The sequence below is a fragment of the Polyodon spathula genome, chromosome 30 (genome assembly GCF_017654505.1).
Source record: "Polyodon spathula isolate WHYD16114869_AA chromosome 30, ASM1765450v1, whole genome shotgun sequence".
Taxonomy (NCBI): Eukaryota; Metazoa; Chordata; class Actinopteri; order Acipenseriformes; family Polyodontidae; genus Polyodon; species Polyodon spathula.
The window spans coordinates 3,631,851-3,656,850 of record NC_054563.1 but is presented as its reverse complement, the minus strand read 5'-3'; the positions used below and the strand labels follow the sequence as shown (position 1 = coordinate 3,656,850).

At 36.4% G+C, this 25,000-nt stretch overlaps 1 protein-coding gene across 1 annotated transcript in view; it reads right to left on the bottom strand.

The window, feature by feature from the left end:
* LOC121302583 (contactin-5-like) overlaps positions 1-20,201 on the bottom strand; it is a 29,647-nt gene extending 9,446 nt beyond the window's left edge. Inside the window, exons 1-7 of the mRNA XM_041232585.1 lie at positions 20,104-20,201; positions 17,116-17,297; positions 13,890-14,026; positions 13,262-13,391; positions 9,226-9,376; positions 2,906-3,033; positions 2,614-2,789 (exon numbers count right to left, since the gene is read on the bottom strand). Coding sequence (XP_041088519.1) covers positions 2,614-2,789; positions 2,906-3,033; positions 9,226-9,376; positions 13,262-13,391; positions 13,890-14,026; positions 17,116-17,297; positions 20,104-20,201 — 1,002 coding nt within the window. The remainder of the gene's footprint in view (positions 1-2,613; positions 2,790-2,905; positions 3,034-9,225; positions 9,377-13,261; positions 13,392-13,889; positions 14,027-17,115; positions 17,298-20,103) is intronic.
* Between the last annotated feature and the right edge of the window lie 4,799 nt (positions 20,202-25,000).

Genomic DNA, 25,000 nt, shown 5'->3' with positions numbered 1-25,000 from the left:
TAAGTACATTTTCCTAAGGGATTAAACTCATTTAATTTTCACTTTTACACTTGGGAGCGTCTCTTACATAGAGCAACAGTAGACTGATAATATCAGATGCATTTTTTTTCATTTATGTATTTTTATACAGATCTTCTCCTGATTGTAAACTTCTGCAATCTAGTTCACTGTCCAGACTATCAACCTCAAATAACCAATGGGTTTATAACCAGCAGTTTCATTAGCACATTTAGTTGCTTCTTGTAGGATCAGCAGTTTAGATATTCTGTTACCTTTTGAACTCCTTAAGAAAACTTTTTCATACCTACTGTAAACACCAATGTAAGACAGCCAATGCTATTCAGATTCCAGTGGTCATTAATTGTATTGTCTTGCTGTGTGATATACTATCAAGGACAATGGATTTTCTCCACCAGTGTGCTTATTATTTGGTCACTTGGAAATTATTACCTGTACTGACACACTGTACTGTGAAAATGCTGCACTGACAAGCATACTCATCATTGTAGAACTGACTTATTTTAATGGTCCTGAAGCGATTTAAAAAAAAAAAAGCAAAGCTAAAACTTGTTGATCTTACTTAACTACAGAAGCAGGAAACAACTGAGGTGCATGGCTTTCAATTTCGTCTTAGAACAATAAGGCCACATTGTTTATGGTTGTTTTTATGTGTGTAAATCTAACAGTAGCTGAAACAATGTATTCATTCTTTTTAAAAGAGCTGACAGTTCAATATGGTAAATTGAAACCCAGAAATGCAGATATGTTACAGACCAAGGAGAACACTTGACAAGACATGTGGAAGTGCAAGAAGATGAATGTAATATTTAGAATACAACGTTCACCGGATATGTATTACTGGGCATAATTACATCCCTTGAATAAACTAGCTCATCAAATGCACCTCAGTATACATTACAAATACAATTTTCAGATTAAACTGTGCAGCTCATACCTGTATATATATATATATATATATATATATATATATATATATATATATATATATATATATATATATATATATATATATATATATATATATATATATATATATATATATACATATTGAAATTATTTTAGAAGTAAAAAGCTGCATGACATATTCCGATAATTACGGCATGCACTATTGCTTAATTATCATTAGCAGTATTAACATAATGTGCATTATTAATATTAGTCCTCATTGCGGGGGCTGCCTTGAGGAAATTTCCAGTAATTCTTTGATTTATTCTGAAAGGATCTCCAGCAGCTTACTGAGGCAATTTGATCTTGTGCATGTTTAGATCAATAGGGCATCACCAAATGCAGGTCTGACTTATTTCCTAATAGTTCAATTCTCCACACAATCAATAGAACTTGCATTTATATCAACTGTGCATGCGCAGTCTTTGCACAGTCTGCACATTAGTTATAGAACTGTCTTCAACTGATAATTAACTGCACTTGTTCCAGGGTTAATGCAATCTCACAATTTCAATTTGCCTCTTTGACACTTATGTTGGATTATTATTAATCTAAATTTAGTGATGTCCACTGTTGCCACTGTTGTTATCATTAAAAAAAAAAATCAATCAATCCCTGGCTTCTCTTATTTAAATGTTTTTTGAGCTACATCTGGTAACCAAAGTTCATTCGACTTTTATATATCTGAATACTGAATCTCTTTAGCTCATAAACACTGAAGCAATATTCACTCAAGCTTGATGGAAGGGCATTTTCAAAAGTAATAGCTGATTGCAGCTGCATAAATTCTCTCCCGTTAACATTACCCTGGATCTTATTACAGTCCAAACAGATTGCAAGGCAGGCTCATGGCTAGTGAAATGGCTTTTAGCAATCATTTTCATATTATTATGTGGAGATGCTGAGCGTTTCTCTTTTTGACAGCAGCTCACTTAACAACTATGGCAATTGGAATGCCATCAGAGGTTTGCAAAATTGTTCAAATCAACATAAGTAGTTTATAGCTGGCAACGGATCAGGTTTCTCCATAGGTTTGTAACGTATTGCCAGGCGATTATCAGAATAAAGGGAGTCTGCTTAAACAGAAATATCTTTTCTTTTTTGTATCAGTTTTGCATACACTATCTTGACTTAAAAATAGTGGCATATCACAAAAAGCAAGCTGGGTCCCCTATATCGCCGACAGCTGCTTGACAGAGACAGGGCATCCACTCCACAAGATGTTAGAAGGTTGTGTCAGCGTTATAGACTAGGGACTGATATTCTAGAGATGTTCGTCAAGGTTATCCCAAAGGGTCTCAACATCTAGAAAGAACAGAAGGCAATGCTTTGCTCTTCAAACCAGTCTCTGACTCCTCTGATTCAAAGAAGGTGCCATTGTCTACTTGCTAGTGTTCCATTCTTCGAAACTGTATCTGCCATCACATTCATATAGATCCTTTTGTCAGCCCACAAGCTACGATAATGCATCTTGTGTAAAAGCCCTCAACTGTCATTTGTTCCTACTAAATCCCCATACGCCTGAATTTGACCATCTGATCTTGTAACTGATTTTGCAATGTCTCTAAGCTCAATGCTACACTAGTCTACAAAGCAATAGCACTATTAAATAAAAGCATGCCTAGTGAGGTTAAATATTGTTCTTACTGCCCCGATGTTTTCAAAATGTCCTCCCTCTTTGTGAAAGTTGATAGGCTCTCTGTTCTGTAACCATAGAAATGACACATCCAGGGAGGGGTCGTGAAATGCCTTGCAGTTGAGGACCACACTTTCACCCACTGTCACCTCCATTCGACTCGGTGCAAGCTGCATCCGTGTGGGCTCTTTAAATACAAAAATTAAACCCCTTTTTAAACACAGAAGTAAATCAAGGTAGCAAGCAAAAAAAAGGGGAGTTTAGTTTTCTGTACTCTGGATTAAACTACTCAAAAGCGATTACCTTTTACCCGCACTGTGGTGGTCATTTCGGCTGAGCCAAACTGATTCTCCCCTCGGCACACATAGCTGCCCTCATCGGATTTGGTAGAATTCACAATCCTGAGACTATTATCCTCCACAACTGAAATCCTATTAATGAGAAATGAAGAATTATCAGACACAATAACCGTGCTGCTAATTAGCACCGTTTCAGAGTCTGCATGTTGAGCTAAACATTAATCGCCACAGTAAGGTCACTAAGATCCATTTTGGAGTTAAATCTCACTACCCAGTTCCTAAGTAACCCGTCTGAAACCTGGAACCAGTTAAGTTCTCTTTCCCTAACTTTTTAATTGTTTGTTCCCCCAAAACTTGACATTACAATAGATCCAAACCAGTTTCCAGTATGTTGCAGACAAGGTATATATTAATATGTATATGCATAAGGAAACAGAATGTCTTCTGAAAATTTGCTGTTGCCCTGAAGACCATTCTCCAATGAGGTGGAATGATCGTTCTTCTCTCCCATAACTCCTAGCACAAATGTACTTCAGTAGACCCTTTAGAATGAATAATAATCTGTCATTTATTTGGAAAATCCCCATTTATTTAATTTTCCAGCCTAGCACAGACAGGCTACTTCAGTGCTCTTAAGAATAATGGGATTATGTCAGTATACTGTACTAATAGAATCTCATTACATCACACTGAAGGTCTTGAGGTGCGAGAAGGATCATTTAGTGTTATGGATGACAACTGAGCTATCAAATCCTAAGAACAGATTCGTCAGTCAGGCTTTATCTGTCTTTCTCTTTTCTGACAATGTGTAAAAAAAAAAAAGTGTTTGTACAACTGTTTTTTCAACCATTTGGCTGTTTCATGGCCAAGTAGTTATAAACCAGAGTGATGGATCTCCTAGTGTCAAAAACAAGGTCAAGGGCTGCTCTTCAAAATTTTTAATTGGTTTTTAAGTCATTAATTCATATCTTCAAGACTGCTCCTAGAAAACAAAAAATCAGAATAATACAAAAAACATTTCTCTGTCTCAAAAAAGACACTGCTATTTTTGACCTACTCAAATAAATATTATTTGTTTAAACAAACAATTTCACCAGAGTTGCAGATTTAAGGAACTAAACAAAACAATGAAAAGGTAAAATATTTAAAAATTAAACTACAGTATATAATAAAAATGCATGTGATGTCTTCAATTTAAATTTCCTCACAGTAACCTCTGAGATCAAAAAAGATGGCCCATTGATGTTTTCACTTCTGGCACCATCAAAGTAACTGTATTCTTTGACCTTGTGCATAGGTTGCTTGGTTTTATCTTAAAAGCACAACAAGATATTAAGGAGGGAATGGGAGGTGGTTACCACTGGTAACTGACATAGGTCACTATTAAATGAATCTGTAACCAGTCTAACTTTCCATTGAAATCACAATGATAGGTTGGGCCAGTCACCAATGAATCTGGAGGAGCACTACTATAAATACTGAGCTTAGACAAGATTGTAAGTGTTGCGTTAGCTGATAATTCACATGAAAGTGTGTTCACAGAGAATTATGTTTCTGTATATTATTATTTGAACTTTCTTATTAATATTTAGCACCTGCAGCAAAGGAAGTTGCTTCAGTGTTTCATGCACTTGTAATGAGTGGCGGAGAGTCTTAATTTGGACCTCAGAAGATATCAGTCAGCATCGCAAAACAATCACAGGATTTAACACAGTTGTGTACAACTGGCACTTAGCAACTTTGCAGGCATTCTCACTCCTTCCAGGTTTGAGAAAGTTCATATTGCACTTGTCCTCATTATGCATACACAATGAAGACTCTAATCATGGGTGCTGCCAACCTACAACTTCTCATTCACGCAGTTTGCACCTTTTCTACTAATATTTACGTCAGACATTATCAAAAAATACAGACAAGTCTCAAATCTAATTTTCTATTTGTTGAGCTTGGTGTGGTTTGCACTGTACATCTTCAACCCAGTTCTCTTCAGATTACAATGATGTCTTTAACTAATGGGATTAATACTTTCCATTTAGAAAACAAAAGGCATGGACATTAGCTGAAATCCATGTTAATAACAAACCTTCATCAACTCAGCCCGGCTGTCAATGTCAGATAAAAGGCTATGTGCTGCACTGTTTCAATCCTAGCTCTCCCAGCTATTGAGCTTCTTCTAATTCAGTAATGACTTTTCCAGCAACTGTTAATGATTGCAAATCTTTACACCTTAAAGGGCAGACAGGCCACAAGTAAGGTGTATGTCATTAATATTACTGGCTTGTAAAAATACTGATATTCTCTCCTATTCCTCAGGGTGTCATACTGTTATTAACACACACTAATCAGTGCAGTCATATTCTTAATACAACTTACTTTTCAATTGCTTGTGAATTTCAATAGTAATACATTATATGCATTGAACGTACTACAAATTGAATAATGCAATTGTTATTTAGTCAGGTGGTTTTTGATATTGGTTTAGCTGTATACAGAGCCCTTTTTATACAGGCTCAGTGTACATACTTCTCCACACTCTTCTGATAGAATTGTCGAACCAAAGCACACAACTATCCAGCATTAATGCTATGTTGCTATGTTCTTGCCCAATTTCAAGAGAATTATGACAAATGGGCAGGCCAAGTGAGAAGTGTGTGTGTCGGCTGTGCTCCCCAAGCCAATCCTTGGCCCATCTGTAGTGATAGATAATAGGCACTGTCGCTGTCATCTGCCAAGATACTGCTAGGACTGCTGCCACATTACCTTGGTTTTCTCAAGCGCTAGATCTTGATCCAGCTGAGGCCCTTTGGGATGAACTTGACTGATATCCCTGGCAAGGCAATAGGTAAACCCAAATTATAACTTTCTTTTGCCAGCTTTAGATGTTAAATGGTATTTATTATATTATAGTGCTATACTCTAAAGTAACTCTTGCTACCGTTGATAGGGTACTCCTGATAGCAAGGTGCTGTGCTGTATAAATATCTTCAAGCAAATATAAACAAAGTTATGAAGGCTTTAGTTGCTCCAACTGAAAAGCTTTGTGAATATATTGAGGATCATGAGCATATCTAATGAAAAATCTCAGATTAAAACGACACTCTGTTCATTCATCACCATTTTCTCATATGGAATTGTTCTCCAGACAATTTCCTTCTCTCAATAAATCAGAGACTCAAGAGATCCACTAAAGGGCATGAATTAGGCATCTGACATTTAATTAAGTACGCAGTGCTTTAAGCGACTATTTATAAACATAAATCACACACTGTAGTACACAGAAGAGGATTACACTGTTAAGTTTCGGCTTTATAAATGAACCGGGGGGTGGATTTCTGTTGCTGAGGAGAAGCCAGTTTAGAATACCCTGACTGTGAAATAAACATACATTCAAGCAGGATTTTTCTGCAACCTGATTTCCACAGAACCAGGGCCTGTCATTCATTTTGTTTGACTGAACTAGTAGAGGGATTCAGCTCAGGGAACCTGAAGTGGTGAGCTACAGACCTTTGGAGGATAAAGGTGTCATCGAGTGCCTGGCCAGTAGGTGCTGCTGTAGAGCAGTAAGATGAAGCAGTCCTTACCTCTTTTACCTCCTAAATCCATGGGAATGCCAAGACCATGTTCCCTGTGAGATCACTAGCCCAGATCATGAACACGATACTAGATAGAGTACCATGTGAGCCACTCTCACTGTGCCAAAAACACTGCAACCTTTCTAGCCAATGGGAGCACACACTAATATTTCAATCAATGAAAATCCAGCCTCACTTAAAACTGTTTCAGCCAATAATATTTAGAAGGTCGTTTCAAAAGATATTCTATTTAACAAGATACTCGACATTTTCAATGGAGACTTCCGTCTCACTGCGTTCAAAGCATTATGGTACAGAAAGAGTTTCTATGGAGAGTCAATGCAGGCGTATGAAATGTTGCTGGTTTTCGCCATGTTAAAAAAATGCATCAAACTGCTCTGTTTATTTGACTGTGCCTGTAGTGTCTGGGCTAAAAGGACATGCCATTGTTTGCAGGAAGAACTATGAGTGGGGGATGTGCTGTTGTTGGCCTTAGAAACATAAAGGAATGTCCTTTTTTAAACTATGGAGTCGTTTAGTTTAATAACATCTCATGGAAGCAGCACAAGTTGCTAACATTTCCATGTACAAGCTGAAATGATAGAACATATTGGATTTAGAGCCCCTTTGAACAAATTGAATTTTGCTCAGCAAGAAAGTGTAATTAACAGAATAGAAGATATCTGTTAAATAATTATTATGTGTAGACAAGAAGTGCTAAATTCTTGGGGCAATGTATTTGCTTATAATAACAGCTGTTTTGTTTTTTTTGTAACTAAGCAACAATTATCTTTTACCACCACCTACTTATACATTGCAACTCCTGGGTTCTAATTCTGCTGTGTAGTAGTGTTTTGACTAATTGGGCTAATTCTGGGTTTACAGTCAAAAGCATGAGAGAATTTAACAGAATCCGACATAACACCAGCAAAAACTTATCGTGCAAGGACGACTGGAACCATGACGACCTGTCTTCCATTCTCTCCGTGTATTATCTGCATATTATCTGTTTAAGAATAACATCTTTCTGAGATCAAACGTATGTAGAAATTAATTAAACTGCTTATTAATAACCACATATGGAAATTGTTTGTATTTGAATTCCTGTGCCTGTCTTATGCTTGAGCGGATGAAACTCTGTTATTTATAAACGATGACGCAACCCAGTGTCAGGGGCTCAGGAACATCCTACTGAGAATGGAGTTAGCGGCTGTGTTTGTATTCTATTGCTACAGTAAACTGTACTTTGTTTTTTAAAGACTTTTACACTGGTGTGTATTTTCTACATAAGTATTTTTTTTTAATGTTTTAGTAAATACAACATAAACTGTTTAAATAATGAGACTGGATACAAATCCTGCTGTACAAAATATCTACATGTGCCACACTGATATAACACTGCTCCCAAGTACTTTATCATAGTAACTATAGGAAGAAAAACAAAACAAAACAAAACTTGGACTGTTTCAGAGTGCTTCAAATTGAAACTTTTCCTGCTCCATTTGTCTCCAAATCACACTCTCGATGGAGTTCTTTTTCACAGTTGGTTTTCTTATCCACTGTAAAGAAAGCCTAGGTCTGATATAAGAATGCATTGCGATAGAAAATGATCTTTTTCAGGCAGACACTGAGACATTGGTTAAATGAGCACAGCTTTAGGATAGGATACTAGGATAATAATTTAGGATAATAATACTTTGACTGATTTTTTTTTTCTTTTTCTTTACAAGAAAAATTTAATAAGCATTCAAATTTTCATTCCAGGCTTGTCAGAGCTATATTAGAACATGAGCAGTACTGAGGCATGGATTGTTCAGAACTCAGCAGAGTGTGAAATCAGAATTAGACAAAACACAGAGATGAGAATAAATGCTGGCAAAGGCTCATTCACAAGCACTGAGGTGTTGACACGTACATGGGAATGTTTATTACTGGCCTTTTCTAGGGCTGGGAAATGATACAGACACATTCAGCGATATGAAGAACAGACTTTCTCTTTTGAGAAAAAAAAAAAAAAAACTACGTTACAGCCCACTTACAGAAAATATCCTTTGGGGTAAATATTTAGTAGATTAGATGGTACAATGGTAAAGTGCTATACAGTATGTGATTTGTTTATTGGGGATTCATTTTTCCTTTGCTCTTGATTTATTTTTTTTTGAACAATTATTTTTATTAATTTCTCAATTAAGCACTGCCATAGCGAGGTAGGCTTTAGGTCAGCTGGAGAGTCCTTGGCTCACCGCACACTGCTGCAACCCCCGAACTAACTCAGGAGAGACGATAAAGAGCAATTGCTTCCTCCGAAACGAGTGCCGTCAGCATATTTTCGCCCGGGCAGCACTTGGCCAATTGTGCACCACCCCCTGGGAACCTCTGTCCATGGTCAGCAGTGGCATAGCTTGGATCTGAGCTGGCGATCTGTAAGCTATATTGTGAATCCTGCACTCTGGGCAGAAAGCCTTTACAGGATGTGCCACTCGAGAGCCCCCTTTGCTTTTGATTTCTAACAAGACTTTTGAGGAGCTTTACTTGTTGTTGAATAACTGAACGTGCAACTGAAGCAACTGACTGCCTTTATTAAGCTGAAGGTGGTCCACGTTTACTGAGCTGAGATAAGCAAGTGCATTCCAACACTGGCTGTACACAGCAAATTAAGTCAAAAGTCAGTGTGAATTCCAATAAATGGTTGTTGCTTATCCTTTCCTCTCTGTTTGTTTTGCCTAATATGCAAGGTCCAGCATCTTCTTACCGCTTGTTTGGAGGAATCCTCCGGTCTCCTTTTTTCCAGGTGATGTCTGGTTTTGGAGATGCTTGAGGTTTACACTCAAGAACAATATCTTTACCAGCAATCACTGTGACTATTTTCCTTTCTGGGATTGGCTGGAAACTGGGAGCAGAAGCTATTTGGAGAAAAGTGAAAAAAAAAAATTGTATTAGCTCTGATTTTAGCTGTAAGCTGTAACACCTTGGGATTCTGATCCTGTCCGATAAGCTCAAAATGGATGAGAACTGGTCAGTACTTCCATAGGAAAGCAAAGGGCTCTTCAGAGTGGAGTCTCAGTGAGAAGGACGCTTTGGACCTATGCCTTCATACAACCACAGATTCTGTTACTCTCAATAGCTTTCGAGGCCAAATTTAATCTCAAACAAATATGCGCGTCTCTAGATAAACCAGAAAGCTTAGTGTGACCTACAGACATACAGACAGACAGACAAACAGGGCACCTTAATATACACCCAGGTGTTCACAGTATTAATAACTAAAGAATGTCCCTTTCAACTTTTACTGTAACTAGAAAAGTGGTTCTTCAGATACATTTTATGCAAGTAGGATACAATCCACAATTAAAGAATTTTCTAAAAAAATTTCTTAGTAAGTTAGACAACCCCCCAGCTATTCATCTAGATTATCTCAAAAGATGTTTGTATAACTTTCATGTATTAATAGTTTCCAAAGGTGTTTATGTACTCTATTACAAAATCACCAAGGGTGTTTGTATAACCATAATGTATTGCAGTAAGAATATCGAATGTACTAACACATTTCTAATGTTATTAATGTTGCACTGTGTGGAATTATGTGGCTACAGAAGATCAGTGTATTATTTGTATTCTTATTCTTAGTTTCAAATCAATAACCTTTTATTGGAGGAGTTACAGATCATCCCAGTTGATTTATCATTTATTAGTTACATTTATATTACAACCTTTTAATTTTAATGAAATGCCACAGTTGCAAAAGGCCAGAAAGAGGGATGGCATTAAAGAATGGGGAACTTTGTTTAGTTAATAGACACATATATAAATCCTGCTGGAAATAATGGAAAGCTGGTATTCTAATTTGATTTTAATTAAAATCCCTAGTTAGTGTCTTCAAGTTATACTTCTTAGTACAGACACTGTCATTAATTTCTTTTTTTCATTTGGCAGTTTTAAACTTCATGAACTTCATTTACATTCCCAGAAATGGATTCCTCAGTTCTTGAAGATGGGCAGAGTACAGCATTAAAGCAGGGTGGAATTCCCTGGAGAGCATGAAGCAAATAGTTCTGGAAATTAGTATAATTTCATTCCTGTATTGAAAAATACAGGCAACTAAATCAAACCCAGTAGTTCATTGCAATCTAACAAAGATCAAGCAACCTCATACGTTCATTTATTTGAAATCATGCTTTGTTAAATAATTCGTTTTTAAAAGGTATTCATTCAATAATTGTTTAATCCTTTCTATTTTTAAATATGAGATGGTTAAATATCCTGTGATCTAGCTTTGAAGGGCATTTTTATTTATTACTCTTGAGACTTACACATTTTATGGTTTAAATGTTACCTTGTCTCTTGCGCGAGCATTTCTGTGAAGGACAAGGCATTGCTAGAACGAACTCACAATGTTATAGAATAACTAATATAAAATAAATAAATAAATACATAATTAACAGTTTTCTTTAAGGTACTGTGAAAAGGTAGTCAAAGCAATTTCTGCCGCACACATTAAGCAGCACGTCAAGCCACAGTTTTGCTGCAAGACCTCATCAGGACAAGTTAGTGAAAACTGCGTGATGGTCTGTTGTGTTGATACCACCTGACATTCTGACATGCTGATGACAGCAGTGTCTGGCAGCCAGGCTGGCAAGTTACAATCCTTCAGGTGGTAAAACCCCAAACTGCATAAAGCCTTGCAGCCTTGTTTGACATGCATGCTCCCTTTTGATTGGACCTCATAGAAATGTCTCATGGCATTTAAAAAAAATTCTATACAGCATTATTTAACTATATTTATTTTAACAGGACACTTACATAAATTTCGTCTATATTGTCTATATAAATATATATATATATATATATATATATATATATATATATATATATATATATATATATATATATATATATATATATATATATATATATATAGTATATTAATAGCCAATATACTTTATGATTTACATTCCTTCTTTATATACTTCCCATATATATTCCCATATAGATTTTGCTTCTGAAAAGACTCCTCTGGGTGGATTGTGCTTATATGCCCTGACCTTAATGCCTTGCAATCCACCTTGAAAACTTTTTAAAGCAGGTTTTGCTGAAATATTCAGTGTTTCAAATATTGACCTTATTAGAAACAACATTAGTGAATCACACAGAACACACATACTATAAAACAGGTACGACATAAAATATTCAGAAAATATAGACGATAAACTATCCCAAAGTTGAGAAACAGTTGACAACTTTAAACGAAATACAATTCCCAAGTTCTAGGATCCCAATTTTTACTAGCGTCGGTTTGCTGGTGTCTATAAAGCATATTCAGAGCTAACATTCAAAATGGTTGCAAATTGTTGCTGTACAATAACGATGCACAACTGGCTTGAGCCAAGCAACATTATAACCCTGTATGAATGTAAGGTATACAATATCTGCATGTATGTGTGTGTAGGTATCTATGCAGTTATAAATCTACCTATTGGTTCTATAGTAATTAACATTTTGCCTGCAGTGTTCACCAAATTGAAAATGCAAAATCAGGCTTCACATTCCTTAGTTTGCAGCATTTTAGCTGAAGCTGTTTACTATTTGTCCTTTACTTTAGCCAAAGGCTATTCAACTGTTGAACAATTGCTTCTATCATCTGCTTGAATGTTGCTTTGCAAAACATATTATTTCTTGTTTACATGCTTCACCCTACATATGTCAGCATTCACCCTTTAACCTGCTTATCTCCAGATGGCCTAGAATGGCTGCAGGCATCTCCCTGACCAATGATGTGCAGGCTGGCAATGTTACAAAACAGTGCTTTCATTACATATCAATATGTATTTTAAATTTCTTCATACCTCTGGCGTTTTTAAATACACACAGGGCCAAGACCAGCTCTGAACCAGCTAACCTCCTGCCGTACATGGCAGATTGAGAGTAAATCTGTTTCCCCTGCTACACAGAACAGCTTGCTTGAATGACTTCTTCCCTGTGCGATTCTGTGTTTTTTCTGCACAGTTAGGTTGTTGCCTGGTGTGTTCGCAGGTTCCCATACTGTTGGTCCCTACCCGCCGTGCTAAGCTGCAGTAGGAAACTTTTTTTAGCTACAGTAAACTGCACATTAATCTGCTGCTGATAAAATACAATGGAGTCTTTTCACTTGACATAACTACTGCTAGGGCCACAGATTGTACAAGAAATTGTTTAGCTGCTCAGTGGCAAAAACTATCCCACACCGAGTGACAGCGCTGACCTTTTGTCCAGAAGGATTTTAAAAGAAGGGATCTGAGTGGCTCAGCAGGATAGTCCACTACATGCCTGTTGCCTTTGGAGGTCGGAAGTGTAATTAACTTTGCCCAGACCAAGCACTCAGTGGATACTTTCTTACATCACTATGGCTGCTTTCTACAGCACCCAGGACTGGAGAAAGGTAGAGCGTGTTCAGGTCAGGGCTGTAAAAGAAAACTTTCACAACATTAACACAGTGCATTACAGTAGTCATTTTCCCCTCACCTTTTCATATTCTAATACTTTCACAAACTAATTTTAGAAGTCTGTAAATGGGTCTTTCAACACGAACCACGACAATACAGTCATTTATTCATGCAGTGTGTTAAATGGTCTGCTGTGATTAACGTTGATGGAAATGTTGCTTTCAAATGTGAATGTGGTTATTACAGAACGAGACGGGCTGAGAGCAGTCTGAGCAGTGCAATTTTCAATAAATAATAAATCCACATAGAAATAAAATAAATATGTTTTTTTTTGTTTGTTTTTTTTACAAATTTTTTACAAATTATTACCTAAAATCTTCAACTCTGCACTGGAATAAATGGCTCCGTGTTTATTCTCTGCCACACACTGGTACATCCCAGCGTCCGACTGACGTAGACTCTTAATCAACAGCTCGCCATTGACCATCTCTGTTCTGTTCTGTAAGACAATACCAACTTTACATGCTTTTTAATTAACTTTCCTAACCTCTTCTTCCAGAGAGTAAACATTTTACTGTTTTTTTTAAACAAGAGACATACGATTATGAGTGGGGGGAGTAAGATTTAAATAAGAGCCTTTGTTCTGTAGGCGGGGCCCTGCCCATAGTATATATACACAAAAGCACACACAGTGGATACTTTTTAACTACCAATTATTTCATTTTTTTGTTCACGGATTTAATCTTTCATCCTTTAAATTTCTGCTACAGCACTGGGTTAAAATTAACTCTGCTTTCTTTAAAAACAGATACATGTATTATTCTATTTATTATCTAGATTAATATCAAGTTTTTTGATGCACTTTTGATTTCCCTTGACTACCACTGAATCTAGGTTCCATTTTATAAGGATTTCCCCCCTCCCCCCTGTTATAGCTACGTGGTGTTATTGATGTTGTACAATTTTGCGGAGCAGATGTTAACAAAGTGGCCTGTACCCGTGACAGCAGCGGTGCACCGTTCCAGAGCCAGCGGTAGCTAGGTCGTGGCTTCCCTGTAGCCTTGCAGTCCCAATGGAGCTGCTCCCCGCTGTCTAGCTGGGTGTCATTAATCATCCGAATCCACTGAGGATAAGCTGGGAAAGAAAAAACACAAAACAATAAGAGGCTTTGTATCAGCTTTATGCATACCTGACTTCGGTCTTACAGCTGCACATGTAAGTGTAGTGCCCTGTTGTTTAATAAAACACATTACTGTTTCTTTCACAAAGCCAGAAGGCTAACAAGTAATATATGTTTTTTTTATTTTATTACTCAGCTCATCATAAATTAAGCCCATAGAATCAGAAAGTGAAATAATAAACTTCTATCTGTGCACAAAAAGACAGTAAACCCTACTGTATTTGACTACAAGCTTTTAGGCAGTGCAACTTAAAATATGTCTTCTGAAATCCTAAACAGCATTGAGATTTCTGCTGCATTGTTTATTTCAGAATAATCCATACGATCTCTTTATATAGACAAGGCATGTTTTTAAAGTGTCTTTTACCGAAGTTGTTTTCGACAGTCACCAAAAAAGTGTCTAGGAATCCTCACTGGAACAACAATCTGGACTAAACACATACTCTTGTGCCTTTAAATATCACCCCTCTCCATTGATTCCAATGTTATTTCCCATAGTAGCATGCAATAAATATTGACTACACGCAAAAAAGCTTGCAGTGCTGTAAAAGCAAAAGAGACTGTAAGTGTAAATTGAACTGAAAGGGTAGCCGTACTTATTATTCATTTGTATTTTGGACTAAATTAAAATAATGCATTCTCATTGAAAACTATAGCACCTATTTGCAGCAGTGTGGATGGATTGAGAGGAATGTGCCTTGGCCTTAAAGTTCATTTAACACGCTTTACAGAGAGAAGAGAGACTGATCTGACCTTTGTCAAAGGCTGTGTGCTGGCTGAGTTATCAGCCCTTCCTGTGAAGCACGTAATGTGGCTTTTACACAAATCTAGTCATCTCCCAGGTCACAAGTGTCATGATGAGCACCAGTGGCCTTGGGAAAAACAAGTTTTATCCCATCTATATCAAAAATAAAAAATGTGAAGACATGTTTATTGCTACAGCTCTGTGGCAGAGCAGGGCTCTGCCCTTGGAAATACTGGCAGGGATGGAGTTAAATTCTCCTCCCTACTGGGAGGCTGAGGGCTCCTTTTATGCCAGGTGGCTAAATGATAATTGAATAATTACATTAGTAGATTGCTCCCACCTGGGGCAATCAACCTGGGCAGGGAGGAGAATTTAACTCCATCCCTGCCAGTATTTCCAAGGGCAGAGCCCTGCTCTGCCACAAGCTCCTTTTCTGAATGTAATTTATTTGGGGTAGCCAGTGCTTGAACCTTCATCACAACAGGGACCTCACAAATCCCCGTTCATTTAATCACACAGGAAGAAAGGTGCACAAATCATTTTCTGCACACAGCCTTTGCGATGAGTGATACAATAAATACAGTTTTGATCACAAGCACAGAAGAAATATCATATACAGTGCACTATTATTTTGTTTTTCACGTGGCATAAACTATTTAATCATTGAATGTTTATTAAAATGTAACTGAACTTCAATAAACGGGTAATTGCATATGAATTAAATATTTATGTCAAGCATAAAGCATTATCCAGTATTAACACATTGTACAGTATACTGCATTACAGCTTTTCTTGTGATGATTTCCCCATCTCTGGATTTTCACCTCATGCCTTTCCAGTCAGAAGAGCAGGATTTAGGTGTGTGTGACTGTGGCTTCTCTTACATAGATGTCACTTTGTGCTATTGATAGACTGCTTTGTAAATGATGTACAGTTTACTTGGTTAATATTTTAATACTGAGAGTTTTAGTCATCTCACACGAGAAAGAATATCATGTGAGATGGCCACACGAAAACCTCATTACTAATATTGAGGCAATCCTTTTTTTTTTTTTTTTTGGGTGCAATGCATAAATGACAAGTACTAAGCACTGATGTCCTTACAAACATTACCAAGCCACAGTTAATATATTTAAAGCTTTGCATTATTGTACAATTTAGCTTAGAAATAATATAACTATTACATTAAACTGGAAGGCGGCAAGATCACACGTTGGGGTTGGAGAAGCTATGCAATCTATCTAGCTGAACGTTAACAAAGAAGAAAAATCGATGAACAAATTACTGCCCCTCCAAACATCAACAGAAAACAGGATACATCTGCATAACCTTTCAGCAACTAGCATCCACCAAACTATATAAAAATAAGTCCATTTCTATTGAGCACATACAGTGAAATTACAAGATCCCAGCACTTCAACTTTTGCTTTATCATTTTCTAGGACTTTCACAGTCAACACTTAATTGTCCCAGAAAATCAGTTGTTAATTTACACATATGCATGCGCATACAGAAGCAATTCAGACTTAACTTTTCAGAAATAACAGAGCTCCGGCAACCCTTTTTAATTGGTTCTGCCAATAATTCCTAAATCTGGTTTAACCAATTTTATCTTGGGCAGTGGTAATTGGTACTGTATCTGGATTACGGTTCTGGTTGTAGTTATGACATGGTTTTGAAATTCCTTCAGTTGTTCAGTTCTGGGTGATGCGATCGTGCAACTTGTGTTGATATGAAATCAAGCTCACTCTCAGAAAAAGGCTCCTGTGGGTTCAATGGATATCCTCAACAAAACTGGGCACAGATGAATAAACACATCGCAGAAATCAAAACCTCTCATCAGCTAAACTTGAAGAGCCCTGAGGCTACAACAAACACAAGTACTCCTGGGTATTTGATCAAACTAGGGGACTTGAAATTTTACTGTTAGTTTTTTCTGTGGGCTTTTACTAGTGTAGTGAGAAGCAAAACAGTGACCTACAGAAGAAAAATAATTCAGAGATCCCATCTACCACCCACTGCAAACCAAACTTCAAGGACCACAGATTAAGAAACACAGCTCTAAAGATCACGGAAATCCCAGCCACACTTTGGTAGTAAAATAAGGAACAATTTATCATATGCCATCTGTTATAAAAAAAAAAAAAAAAAAAAAAACATTTGATTTATAATAAAAAGCTACACATGAATCCCTGAAGAAATAGTCTGGCATTACCCAGACTGTCTTAAGGGGATGTAATTGTCTATTGTTGCATGATTATGAAGATGATTGTTATACACAGCTTCCCGCACACTTACTGTACACCTGGAGCTGCCCGCGGAAGATGTTCTTTCCTCGAGAGTTCTCTGCTTTGCACTCGTACGTCCCCGAGTCGTCCAGCTGCACATTTGGGATCTCCAGGACCGCCTGGGACTTGCGCAACCTCGCCTTGCTGGGGATATTCCCATTCACCTTCCTCCACGAGATCGTGGGAACAGGGCTGAAACACACAAAGTCAAGGGTGATAATTTACGGAAAATGACATCATTTTCTTTCGGGCAAACGGTAATTTGAAATTTAAAATTACCATTAAAACTTCAAAAAGTTTTCTGAAACATATTTGGTGAAACATATTTTATTTGTCAGATACAGAAAGTACTTTTTAAAAAAAAAAATCTGACAAGTAAAATATGTTTCACCAAATGAGTTTCACAACCCATACCATAAAAAAATATGGTTCCTGCAAGGAAGACATGCAAAACCCAGTTTAAAGCAAGAACTGTAATAATACAAGGATAAGGAAGGATTCCATGCAAGATTTTCACATACAGCGCCAAGATAATGCTTGGACATTTCAAGGGATGTGTGGATGACATGAGAAATTTGCAAGATTTGTGCCAGATATGATATTAAATCCTTCCTTATCCTTGTACCATACGTTCATAGTTCTTGCTTTAAAATGGCATTTTATTGCATATCTTGCTTAATCCTTTTTTTTTCGTAAAGGAAGGACACACATGATAAAACTTATTACATGGACCTTAGGTTCCTTATGCAGTCTTATTTAAGGGTCATTCAAGTTCAAATGGGTTGCTTGACCACTTACGTCAATGGTTTATATCAATTCATTATTGTTACAAAGCTCTTCTACCCTTGAACCATTTTCTCTATTACATCTACCATCAATCAAGATTTGGTTCATTAGAGCTGGCATGATCTTCACCACGATTGGACTAGCCACAAAACAGGGTCCTACTGTATTTCTGGACTACGATGTGCCATATTTCAGAAATGCATAGACTTTTGGGAGAAAAACAATGTAAGCCTATACCGAAAAAAAGAAATGAAAAAATCTGCACAATAAAATTGTTCTTGATAGAGCTTCAATAGCTGCAGTTAAAAAAAAAAAAAAGTGTATTTCCATTCCCCTGCTGAGCATCAGACAGAGGTTTGATAACTAGGTTGCAAAATCATATATGACTTATATGCCAAGGGCAGTTGGCAAACGTATGGTTTGCAATACCGAACATTTTGTGCTATTGCGCTAAGTTCTCTAGATGCAGAATAAGTGCTTCTGCCTTTTTAGTTTAACAAAGAGCTGTCAATCTTGTCTCTGCTCAGCAGCATGCCGTGCAGCTTGACAGACAGGTGGAGAATGACCCCAATTCAATCTCCATTTTCACTTTCATAGAGATTGACATTTCATAATAAGATCTGTTAATCAAATCATTCATTTGCAAGTAAAGAGGGAACTCAGTCAGGAATACTTGCCAATAACATAGTAACTCTGCCAGTCTCAAAGTGTATGAAATCTGATCCTGGGCTTAAAAGAAGCGATCCAGGTTCAGTCTTAGTTTGCATCAAACACTTTCCTGGCTTCTCTCATTAAAAGCAATGAATGAGATTGAACGTCTCAAATCAGTTGTTTAAATAACTTGACTCCTTCCAGTAATGAGGGCTGGTAATTGAAATGTAGTCCTGTAACCATGAACCCTATGGGAACAAATATTTGGCAGGTTACAGTTAAAAAAACTAAATCCATTGCTTGGTTTATATATCATTGACACTGAAGATCCAATCATTTACTTTATAATTGGCCTGATCTGGAGATGAACGATTTACTATATGCTAGAACTGGTTTGAAATACTGGAATTCTAAATCTTAGAAAGAATACAAAAATACAATAACATTCAGCCTCACTGAGGACATGTATTGATCACTTTACATCACTCAGGAGTTTTGCTCACTAAATATTTAGGTTTACCTAAATAGATAATGGCCATATATCTTCAAAAAACATGCAAAATATATTAATGAGCAACAATATTAATATGGCAAATATTATCTGCTTACTACCAAGCGGGTTCGTTTTACCCAGAGAAATGTGTTTCTAGAAATACAGACTGCCAAGACTGCATATGACATTCAACATTATATCTTCCGGGGTTAATTAATAATTACCAACAGGAACAAGCCTGTTTATAAACATTTACCGTGTCTATAACAAACCATTTATAATGTGGACGTTGTTTGTTTTAATATTCATGGACTCCAAATATTTGAAATGAGGGCCCCTTTGTAAATAGGACATTGTATATATATATATATATATATATATATATATATATATATATATATATATATATATATATATATATATATATATATATATATATATATATATATATATAGCATGCATTCATCTGTAAATAATGTGGACTATTTAAAGCAGTCTGTAGGAATGTGTTGTACAAAGTGTGGCTTCACTTGAGGGCTTATAATTAAGAGTCAGGGGCGAAACCAATTGTCTGTTATTGTTATTATTCATTTTCCTGTAAACTTGAGATAATGTCAGTAGCCTGAGGTACTGTACTATATGTTACCAATATAGGCAATAAGTTGCCGTCACAGTTTATTAATGCACAATGTAACTATCCCGTTGTTCTGGCTAAAATGTACTGAGCAAGAAATGTGAGGAGCTGTCGTGATCATGTCATTTTAGAAATATTGCATAAAGAATATTTTTACTATTATGGTGCTTGCTTTAATGCCCAAGTACTACAGTATGTAAATTAGGGAACACTGTCAAAATATCCATACATGACTCAGATGAAACCACTGAAGTCTGAAGTTGACTTTGAACATACTTCTTACAATGACAAATAACACAATTAGAAAGGTTACAAATGAGAGGAGGCCATTCTAGTGTCATAAATTGCGTGTGCTGCTACATTTCAATGTACTCAACCCTTTTCTTATGATAAAGTAGCTCCCTGTTCAAGACATTTTTTTAGTGTGTACTTACTTCCCTAAAGCAAAGCACTCCAGCTTTACAGTGACTCCCCTGGCAGCAGTGACTGTCAACGGAAAATTAACCTCAATTTTAGGCTCATATTCTCCCATTATACCTGAACAAAAATAAAGAGAAGATGTTATACCCATAGTTCACATTATAACTGTACACAATTATTATACAATGAACTATATTCATAATTATTATTGTAACAGTAGTTGTATAAAAATAATATGGGTACATTCATGCTTCATACTGTAAGTACAGCCCAATACCATATATATATATATATATATATATATATATATATATATATATATATATATATATATATATATATATATATATATAAATACAGCTGTGGCCAAAAGTTTTGCATCACCTAGAATTTTACGACTGAGACATTATTTAAAAAAAAAAAACTACATGGAAAAACTACCCGGAAGACATAACAGTAGTAGAGTACTTCACGTTAGCTTTTGAAATGTCAAAGTTTTCAATTTGTGTCAGTTTTTTCTTTAAGATGTGTAATTCAATATGTTAACGTAACATTATTCAGCAGGTTTCATTCGACTTTATAAAGCAACATGTGTTAATTCTATAGGGTGTTGCAAAACGTTTGTTCCAATGCACAGACTTTTCACTGCATCCAGGTTGGGTAAGTTACATTCTTTCTATATTTTATTGCTCTGTTGTAAATATTTTTCCATAGCTGGCTTTCAGTAATATCCACTCCGCACTTCGTTTTGCAATACCATAGGCAGCATATGTTGTAAAATGTAAACTACACTGGGATGTAAAGTGAGAAATGTTGTTGCTGTAGTGCAGAGGACTATCCTAATTGGTCCATCTCACTCACTATGTTAATGGATCTGGCTTAGATTCACATTCTGCTAATTATGGGAATTCCACCCTGCTTTCTCACAATTGGCTGATCGGAACATTGACTCATTATATTGTGTGCTAGGGGTTGGCTGGTTTGGACTTGGGAATTGGCTCAAAAACTGTAGGACGCTAGAGAAAATGAATTATTTCAACTTGTGGATTTATAGCCTGACCTTAAATGTTCAGTATGTCTTTTAGTTCTGTAAAAAAAAAAAAAAAGATAAATGAAATGGAATTGTTCAGGAACACCGCTCATTTTCTGTTCCAATTATGTAGCTCCAGCTGGATACAGAATGATGCTAACAATACAAACCCTCTTTCTCCAGAGTTAAGAAAGGTACTCTTGTTTTATTACTTGGATGAATTATGACCCCTGATGTGTGAATAAAATTATTAAAACAATCATGATGATATATCTCTGCGATACGGACAACACGTGATACAGAAAGAGTAAAGTAACAAGCTTCTTTGACACACTGCTGGTTTTCTGTAACCTATGAAGTGTAATGCCACTTTCTCCTCTGCACTGGTAATGTCAACACTTAGAGATGAGAAGCTAGACGTGACCAGACAAAATTGCTCTTATACATTATCTACTGCTTCTGCCCTATTACCAAAACACAGTTTAAAATACTTTCTAAAAGTGGAGCTAGAGTGCTAAGCTACAGAAATGCATGTAGTTAATTCGACATGTTATGTGATCAAAACAGGTTCTCTTTGAGGACTCATTATGACTGAACTTCTAAAAACATCATCTCGGGAAGCTGACAGTTAACACAGCTGGCCCGAAGGCAACACTCTCTCCTCCTGGTGAGATAGTCCGCTGGACACTGACCTTAATTCAAAACACAATAAAGTGCATGCATGGTGGCATGGTGCTGGGGTATGGGCTATTTATTTTAATGAGGCTTACAGAAAACCTCACATTCCCAGGATGTCGTCCAAGTCTGTTTGGTAGTGTAACTAATTAGTGATTAGAATTCTGTAATTAGAATACAGATACAGTAATTAGTAGGACTGGAAACATGGTCTTTGACAGCTGCTAATTAATCCCAAAATACAGAATAGATTTTTCAGTAGCGTCCACAGGGACATTTCTATTTGGACGAGGACTGTAATTGCTAACAGGTTGTTGCATATGAAGCAACTCTCTGATTTTTAAGTGGTTACACTTTAGCATAAAGATAATGCATATAAATCTGAAAAAAAAAAACAAAAAAACATTTATATTACTTAGTTCTTTGATCGACCAATTTTCTTCCACAGTTCTGCTGAAGAGTGTGGATTTTTTAAAGAAACTGCAAACCCACATGCAAACCTGCCTAGCTGCATGTCTTTTAACTGAAAGCCAGTCTATTCTTTGTTCAGTAAAGGGGTACATCATTTGAATGAGTTTCAATTAAATTTGATGACCATGCATTATTTGGAGAGTGTGACTAGCTTCTATCAACACATGCACATAAACATTTTATTAACAATATCTAACCATTTATGTAATTGTAATAATAATGACATGCTACTAGTTGTAAGCTTGATGTTGTGTTATTAAGCACTGTAATGTTTGTTCCTAAGTTACATGTGTTTGTTTCTTGAATTTAACCAGAATGTCATGTATTGTTTTGCATATGCTTGTATAGATATTTGCTTGTGCAGTATTGTTGACTATTTAACAGTCCCTTAAACTAAATTGTAATTAAAAAGAAGAGATTTGCTTTATTTATTTTTTTATTTGCTGCTTAAAATGATGCAACCTATTAAAATTAATTGAGATTAGACCCAGTGATATAATGTTACTACAAATTAAAAGTGTGGCCTGTTTTAAAAGTCTAAATATGGCTTCCGAGAAATGTCAAGAGATTATACAGGAAGATCTTTTTAAGCTGTTCTTGGTTATCACATCATTCACGTGTACACCACACTACACCCAACAGTCCAATCCAATGCCTACTTTCCTGTGCTACTTATTCCAGTTGCTTGTTTCAAATGTACCACACAGAGAGATCAACGTCACTGACTTCATTCCACTTTCCTTTGAATGGTGTTACCCTTTCTTATGAACTGTTTATTCCTGTCAATTGCTGTTCACATCTCTGACTGAACACACCAACTGAGCCTTCACACACACACACACACACACACACACACACACACACACACACACACACACACACACACACACACACACACACACACACACGACGTGTCCCTTCATGTGCTCAAGGTTTTAATAGAACTCACTTTCATAAAGACTCACTGCCAAGGCTGTTCATTCATTTCATAGGTTGATAAAAGTAATATAAAATCAGAGAAAAAAAAAATCTCTTCAACCTTATAATATGAAAGTAACACAGCAACTTAAGACAACAGTACCAATAATTACTAAAGTGTGGTGATTCACAAAGATTGACCCCTTGCTTCAGGAAACACAACTGCTTATCCAATTCACGTTTATAGAGTAAACAGCTTCAGATTACACGTCCATGTTTTTTTCTGTCCCTGTGACAGGGTGTCCACCTGATGTAATGTATGGCAGTGTGTGGGGAATATTGGGTTGGCAGGGAGGGTGTTAAATCCCTCCCTGCCAGAACACACTTGGGAATGTGGTTGGGGCCATAATGGAATAATATACGATTAATTAGGCTCCAGCCACAGGTTTATAAAAAGGGAAAAATCACAGGTGTTAAGGTTAGGTTAAAGTTGGTAAAGGTTAGTGTTAGTGATGGGTGCTGTGCTTTGCCTTTGGGTACTGGAGAGTATATGCACAGTCATTTTTGTGTAAACCTTTTATTTTGGCCACTGCTCCTTTTTGTTTGTTGTTTGGTTTTGTTAGTTTGTAAATAAAGTGTGCAATAGTGCTTAAACCTGCAGCTTATTGTGTCTGAGTCTCTCTCCTGATGGAAAAGAAGCCCTGCCAGTGACGCTGCCCAGTCACAGTCCCCTTCCCTTGATTCTCATTGTAATTACTCAAATAGTGTGGATTTTTTAAGAATACCTTTTGAAATTGTGTGTTAAGGTACTTTGACCAATCCAGGACAGGGTGGCCACCTGGCTCCAGATTTACCAGACGCTGAGAAAAGAACGGATTTTCAAAATTCCCCTTAAACTAAAAGTAATCGATGTGTAAATTAGCTACACCTTTGCTGAGGTTAATCCTGTGGCAGAATTGTTGTGCGCAGCAAACAAGTCACACTGATCAGCTGCTTCCCATCAGATCTATCATGATTAGCTATGGATGAATAGATGAGAAATGGGATGATGTTTTGCTTGGGAGAGTATTTGAATATTATTGACGTTTGATTGTCATCGAACAGAAAATAAATAGCGACTAAGTGGCTGAAAATACAAATACATAAGAATTTTATTCATTATTATTATAATTATACAATTGTTTGATGCACATGGCAATTCTAACAACATTTCAGTATCCCAGGCCTGCTTATCCAAATTACCAAGCATTTTGATTGACTGACAGGACCGTCTTCTTAAAATAAATAATTTCTTTCACTCTCTTTTCTTCAAGGACACTTTCTACTCTACTGTGCTCCCTTTTTATTAGAAATTCTAACTTTGTCTTCAATACATGCCTTAGAATGTAAAAGAAACACATAGAACCGGCTTTTGAACCTGAAAGCTGGTAAATATCCATTATTTTTAATGGATTCTTAAATCAGGTCCAAGGAGATTGATATCAACTTCATTAAGGCAGTGATCATTGCATAGATTTTAAAGCTTAGCGTGAATTAAAATGGTAATTGCAGTACAATACAGGAACAGACAAGTACCAGGAGAGATTCTTATCTGGTTGCATTTAGAATCTGATTAAATACCACTGCCAAACACTTTCCCTGTGTGGTTTATTTCTTATTTTTATTTTCTAAAAGGTGCTTAGTAATTTGTGCATGAGAATAAATTGTGTAAAAATGGAAAACAGCCACAAGGTTAAAATCTTGTTAAGCTAATGTAGCAGATAGTTCAGATTTAATTCCGCACAGAGCTTTTAAAGGCATTCCTGTAGCCATTCATG